Genomic DNA, 7,500 nt, shown 5'->3' on the forward strand with positions numbered 1-7,500 from the left:
ATGTGCAGTACAAGCTGATACTGTCTCATACACCTGCTGTGTGTCTGGGTAGTACAAGCTGATGCTGTCTCATATACCTGCTGTGCTTGTGCAGTACAAGCTGATGCCGTCTCATACACCTGCTGTGTGTGTGTACTATAAGTTTATGCTGTCTCATTTACCTGCTGTGTGTGTGTGTGTGTGTGTGTGTGTGTGTGTGTGTGTGTGTGTGTGTGTGTGTGTGTGTGTGTTTTAGTGCATGGGTGTGTGTAGTGCAATCTAATGCTATGTCATCCACCTGCTGTGCATGTGTGTGTGTGTGTTTGTTTGTGTGTGCAGTACAAGCTGATGGTGTCTCATCCACCTGCTGTGTGTGTGTGTGTGTGTGTGTGTGTAATACAACCTAAATTTGTCTCATACACCTGGTGTGTGTGTGCAGTACAAAATGATACTGGCTCATATACCTGCTGTGAATGCAGTACAAGCTGATGCTGTCTCATACACCTACTTTGTGTGTGCAGTACAAGCTGATGCTGTCTCATAAACCTGCAGGTTGTGTGTGCAGTACAAGCTGATGCTGTCTGATAAAGTTCCTGGTTTTTTTCTTTTCTTAAAGGGAAAGTGAAGCCTTATTTTAAAGAGAAGCATTTTTTAAGTTTTGCAGGCCCCACCAACAGCAGCATGCTAGGAAGATGTCTAGTCACCTAGTATCTGATCGAGCTTTGGTATAATGTGGTGAGTGTTTCTTTAGAACTTTTTCGATATTCCTTTAGCAATTAGCAATACCATATAAAATAATTTTATAAGAGTCATTGTCACAAGTGAGATATCAACCCAAATACCTAAGTCTTTGACTAAATTTTAATTTTATAGTAATGTATTGTCTATACAATGTAATGAGGGGGAGAGGTTGTTTACCATAAGTGATGATACAACATCTAGAATTTTTAGCAATTGGAGTCCATTTTTAGTAGAAGAAAACTTTATTAAGCAAAGCTTTTTCAGAGGGTTTGAGTGTTAGAGCATGATTTAACAACCATCTCCTATTTGCAGTTGTTGTAATTCAGTAGTCTTGTCCCTCTGTTTGGAGATCTGAGAAATAAATGCCAAAAAGCAGATGTACCCTGTGAAGACAGGTGAAGGCTGCCAGCCTAGCCAGATAGGATTTTGTAGATAATTCTGTCATTTGTAAATATTAATATAAGCCACAGGCTTGTTCTCTTAAATGGTAAAATGGTGTTAAATGTAGAACTGCAAAAATCTAACACCAGTGCCCTCTGCTGTAGGAAAGCTGATAAGTCAAGCATTGTATAATTGTTTGATCACAAAACCCAGAACAGAGATGTCTGGATGAAGGAATTCTTGCTTTTGTTTTGAGACTAGAGTTAATTGCTAGAATTTGCATGTATAAGGTATTTTATTGCTCTGGCTTCCTGACCAACTGCAAGATCAAAACAACTGTTACACTCTGAGCTTCTGTTAACCTGGGAAACAGAAAATAATGATGCAATCTGAAATGAGTCAGTGGTACTGTGTTATCAATTTAAGGACAGAGAGACTCAGAACATTTTGCATTTTGTCTTCAGAACATTCAACATCACCAGCACTGCCTATGATCTATATGTAAGTTTATTTTAGAACTGTGTTTTCTCTTAGATATAGCTAGGAAATAGGAAGATTAGATTAGTGTTTTTTCTGTATTGATGTCAGAACATTTCTACTGTATTATTTTAAGTATTTCTCTGTGATCTCTGAACTCTTGACTAGCACTGTGTAGTAAGACATATTGTCTTGTGTTCTTATTATTTATTATTAAATAATTGTAAACCTTTCAACTGTGGCTGTTTTATGTAGAGATAAGTTAAGCTCTAGAGCACATTACATGTATATAGTGATACTATCCAAGCCACCCCAAATAAGCCTTGCTGTTCAGTCACACTTACCAATTGGATAATAATATTACACAATAATAATTGGACACCCTTTGTTAAGGACCTTTTTAGTAGTTGATATTAGTGGGTGGTGGCAGCTGGTACCTTTTAGACTGGGCAGAAAGGGGGCACAGCTGGAGAATCTGTGCCAGCCTTCCCCAAGAGTGTCTGTGTGCTTGCATATAACTCATATCTCAAAGTGTGTGTGTGTGTGTGTGTGTGTGTGTGTGTGTGTGTGTGTGTGTGTGTGTGTGTGTGTGTGTGTGTGTGTGAGCTACTTGGGCAGGGACACAAAGCACTGGATGGACAGAGAGGGAGCTGGAGATTTTAGCTTGCCCACTAGGCTGAGATCTGGACCCAACAGCTGTGACAGTGGAGAGTCTTACCGGGGATCTGGGGAGAAGCCAGCCCCAGACTGACTGTGATCTCTGTGTGCTCTTAAGGGAAATTGTATTTTATTGTGTATGTATTTGTTATTCTCCCCTATGTGGACACCCCTCACTGGTGTTAGTGGTAAGGACTGAGGCTCCTTTATTGGTGGGCTAGTGCACGGGCATCACATACCAGCACTTATCTTGGGGGACAAAGCTGGTCACTTTCATACTTCCTGATGAAACATGTGCAGATCACACTGTATGGATTCTGTCTTTCATTCAGTTTATTCATTTTACCACATCTAAGCATATTTATGCACCTCCCATGACAGCATATTAATTTATTTCAAAGGTCTGGGCCAGATGAAGATACACAATGTATACTACATGCCCACCATCTACAGTCTCTGTAACATTTTTGAAGTTTACTAGATTCAGAAGACAGGCTCTACCCATCACAAAGCCAAACTGCTTGAGATCAACTCTAATATGATTATTGATATTGCAGTTTATGAAGTCCATTAAAATACTAAGTACATATAATTATATAAGTAGGCAAATATAGACCTTTGGGCAAATACCATCTTATAAGATGATGTTACTATTTAAATATTTTTCACAGTTCTTCAAGTGACAGATGAAACCATTTACCTGTAGATGCTTTCATCAGCGTTTGGGGTGTCTCCAAGTGATTATTCATTGCCAATGCATACGATACGATCGCTATAGAATATGTCCTCTGAAGTCGTTCGTATTGCGAGTTCAAGTAACCAATGGCTTTCTTAATGCTATCATCTAAGCTCTAAAAAGAAGTAAAAGCAAATCATCCATGAGTGCACCATCAGGTGCTTGTCACAATTTATTATATAAATATTATACAATATATCTGTTGTTATTTCAAAAGTAACTAATCCGTGAGTGCACCATCAGGTACTTATAATGATTTATTATATAATTATTATGCAATGTTTCAGTTATTATTTCAAAAGTAACTCATCCAACAGTGCACCATCAGGAACTTGTCATGATTTATTATATAATTATTATACAATGTATCTGTTGTTCATAGGTTGATAGATTCATATGTAGATACTAGTCTATTGGCCTAAGGGCCTACGTAAGCCTAGCCAACAAGGTTCCCTGGCTTATGCCACCCAAGAAAGTTATTTTCCTGTGCCTCTGTTGAACAGAGCCACAGAAATGATCCCTGGGGTGTAGTTCCTATTTCCCGTCCACTTATTAAGATTTTTCTTAAAGAGTGCTAATGAGGAACTTTGCTTGACATTGATGGGAAGCTTGTTCCAGAGTATGGGAAGTCTCTGGGACAGGAATCTATCCTTCCAACATGTCCTGTTTATTGTGGTGACAATGGTTAGGTCCCTTGAGCATGTAGCTCAGAGGGATTGGGATTTCTTTAGGTGTAGCATGTCCAACAGCTCTGTGTTTGTCATAACTTTATATGTTAGGCAGAGATCACTTCGGAGTAGGCGATATGCTATGGAGTAAAGCTGGAGTTTTTTTAAACGATCAGTGTAGGGCATCTGTTTGAGGCCAGTAATCCTCTTTGTGAGGTACTTATGTGGCCTTTCCGGTTGCTGCAGATGTCTTGTGAGGTACATTTCAAAAGGGGCATTGTATTCTATAATGGGTCTAATGAGTGTCGAGTAAAGGGAAACAATGACTTTTTTTCTCCTAGATGAGAACCCTTTTGTGATGAGGTGTGCCACGTAGAAGGATTTCCTGACTACTGTGGCAATGTGATTATCAAAGGAGAGACTACTGTTCACCTGGGTCCGCAGGTCTCTTATCACACATTCAGCGTTAAGTAGACTGCTGCCTATGTGGTAGTTCATGGGTACAGAGTTTTTACCAAAGGGGATGACAATGCACTTTTTGGCATTGAGCTTGAGGCCATGGCTCTAACACCAGGCATCTGTCTCAGTGAGGCCCTTCTGTAGGATGTTCACATCATTTGGTGACTCAGCTATGGCTCCTAGTTTCAGTCATCTGCAAGCTTCATTAGCCAAAGGCCTTCTGTGTTAGCCTGTACTTCAGAGAAGTAAATACCAAACAGGAGAGGTCCCAGGACTGAACCCTGTAGTACTCCACTTGTTCCTGGTTTGAAGTCAGATTTGGAGTCTGCAACTTTTACAGTGTGGGAAGTCAGTGAACCAATTGGCAACCCATCTTGTGATGTAGAGATTTATACCTAGATTAGTGAGTTTAGCTATAATTCCAGAATGGGGGATGGTGTCAAAAGCCTTGGCGAGGTCAAGATAGGCTGTGTGAACCACCTTACCCTTGTCTACAGCTTTGGTGACTGCCTCAAAGAAGTTGAGCAGGTTCAGGAGGCATGATCTGCCTTTCCCAAACCTGAACTGGGTGGGGTCTAACGTTTGGAGGTTACCAATGTCTTTGTTTATGAGTTCCATGGCTTTACAGACCAGGCTCATCAAGCTAACAGGGAGATAGTTCCTGGGATCAGTGGTGGCTCCCCCTTTGTGGAGTGGGATAACTGTTGCTGTGCACCATTCACTGGGCACAAAGCCTGATGTGAGCCTATGACTAAACATGGCACCTAGGTGGGGAGCCAGTTCATTCTGAAGTTCATGTAAAACACAGCCTGGGATGTTGACCGGTCCCTTGGATTCTGTGTTTTTGTCTTTAGATAGTGCAACTTTTACCTGCATAGTTGTGATTACAGGGACTCTGCATTCTTCCTATATAGATATGGGCTCTTTAGGGGGTGAGAGGGGGGTAAAGTTAGCACTGAACCTATCTGTCAGGACTTGGCAATATCAGTTGGTTCTGTAATTTATGCACTGTTGTGCTGTAACACAGAGCAGATCTAGGTGTTGTCATTGAGATTGTTGACATAGCTATAGAATGCTTTGTGGTTGTCTTTAGAATCAGTGGTGATTTTGTTTTTGTAGCTAGCTTTGTAGGATCTTATAAGGAATCTCAGCTTCTTACTGAGGCTGACCAGGGAACTCCTCCACTCATGGGATTTTACTCTTTTGCAACAGTTTCTTCCTTCTGTTGTAGAGTTTGTTTATGGCAGGGGACCACCAGATTGGATTCCTTTTTTTGGAGGATAGCATCTTGGTTCTATTTGGGATAGCATGATCCATGCACTCATGTAAGTGCTTATAGAGTGCATCTATATACGATTCAGCAGTTGTAACTGTATTGTCCATCTGCATGGGTGTCATGAAGTTCATCACTTCTGTCTTAAGAAGCATGAAGCTGGCTTTGGAGAAATTTTTTATCATGATTTCCATAATGGGGGGTGGGGGCGGGATATGGATATCTAGGGTGATTAGCTTATGGTCAGATCTGACAACGAGGAGTTGACTTCAGGTGTGGAACACTGGTCACTCATGTAGGTAATGACTAGGTCTAGGATATTGTTGCCCCTGGTGTGGGTGTAGATAAGTTGATCCAGTGCATTGGAATTTATGAATTCCAGAAAGCGTTGAGTGAAGGAGTTGGTATATGAGTAGTTTTCCCAGATAATGATGGAGTAGTTGAAATCACCCATTATTAGGGTGTTTGGTTGAACCCTAACATTTTCCAGTATATCAAGAAAAGAGGAGTGGGAATCCTGGGGCATGGTGGGAGATCTGTAGCAATCTACAATTTGGATTGCAGTTTTGCCCAGAGTTAGTTGCACTTGGATAACCTCGGATGCATTATGCTGAGCAACTAGCCTGGAGGTGTGAATAGCCTTAATGAATATGGACACACCTCCGCCTTTGGTGTTCCGGTCCAGGTTAGGTGGTTGAAATGTGTGGTATGAGTTACAGCCTGGTAATGCAGGGGTGTTCTCTGGAACCTTGAACCAGGTCTCATTCACTGCACAGACATCGATGTTCTCCATTTTAAGGAGTGCCTTGAGGAAGTGTATTTTGAGATTTAGACTTCTAGCATTGAGTAGCATTATCGCCAGATTTTGCATGCCTGTTTTTGTTACAGTGGTGAATTTGTCATTTGATCCTTGCCTAATAAAGACACTATAGGGGCAGAAAGAGCCTTAGCCAGTATCTGGAATCCCAGGACTGACAGGTGCAGGACATATCTGGCAAAGCATTGTGGTCTGTCAACCATGTCATCCCAGGCAGACAGATACTGGATCCCCTTTGAATGACACCAGAAACTTAGCCAATTGTTAAAGTCAATCACTTTGTCCTTGTTCTGCGGTATCATTCTGGGTGATGGCAGGATGCTACTCAGGGCTAGGGTCATACCTGCCTGAACTACAGGATCGGAGAGCTCTTCCATGTCTCTTTTCATGTAGTCCAGGGAGGTAAATCTCAAGTCATTCACACCAACATGGACAATGACAGTCATATTTGTACTTGTTGTGGAGTGACCTGAGTGCGTGGGTTATGTGGTGGATCCTGGCACCCGACAGGCAGCTGACAGTAACCTTCTGCTTGTTTAGCCTGGTGAGTGGGACATTAGTGTGCCTGACTATAGAGTCACCTATGACTAGTGTGTTGGGTACATTGTTTTACCTTATGGGCTGTGGTTGCCACACTGAGTCTGTGGGCTATGTGTCATTTGGTTTGTGTTGGGGGCTGGAGGTTGCTTGCATTTTTGCTTTGGAGGTCTCTGTTGCTTGAGCAGATTATTATTGAGAGCCTCCATGAATGTTTTTTGTGTTTCTATGTGTGGATTTTGGTGGTGTAGGTTTAGTGGGACTATGTGATGAGTGTGGTATGGTGCAAGTGTTTACCTTCTCCTCTTGACTATCAAGTACAGTCTTGGTTGGAGAGAGCTTTACATCCAGTTTGGCTAGATAAGTGGATATCTTACAGGTTGTGGTGTTGCGTGGTAGGAGGAGAGGTTGTCTGTGTACATGAGGCAATTGCTACATTACCCCAAGATACCCAGATTCATCAGCTAGACAGGAGAGAACACTGGGAGCTGACCCTTGGACACGCCTAAATAAAAAACTACTTTCTTCTAGACAAGTGAGAAACGTGAGTATAAGAGCGTTTTTTTCTCTAGGCAAGTGAGGAAAGTAAGTACAAAAACTGTTTTCCTCTAGGTAAAGAGGAAGGTTGAGTGCGGTAGTAATTTGTAGCTTATTTAGTGCTAACATCAAGTTCTGAACAAGTGCTGAGCATGAATAAGCAAATTCAAGTGCTAAAACTAAGAATCTGTACCTGGATCTTGTGATAAATAAGCTTCCTAGTGTTTATCACTCCCAA

The 7,500-nt window shown here is 41.6% G+C and overlaps 1 protein-coding gene across 1 annotated transcript in view; it reads right to left on the minus strand.

Annotated features, from left to right (window-relative positions):
- LOC122812305 (venom factor-like) overlaps positions 1 to 7,500 on the minus strand; it is a 1,464,680-nt gene that overhangs the window by 681,120 nt on the left and 776,060 nt on the right. The window contains exon 21 of the mRNA XM_044084707.1: positions 2,936 to 3,086. Coding sequence (XP_043940642.1) covers positions 2,936 to 3,086 — 151 coding nt within the window. The remainder of the gene's footprint in view (positions 1 to 2,935; positions 3,087 to 7,500) is intronic.

This window comes from Protopterus annectens, chromosome 9.part0, assembly GCF_019279795.1.
Source record: "Protopterus annectens isolate FY-2018-M chromosome 9.part0, PAN1.0, whole genome shotgun sequence".
NCBI classification, from domain to species: domain Eukaryota; kingdom Metazoa; phylum Chordata; order Ceratodontiformes; family Protopteridae; genus Protopterus; species Protopterus annectens.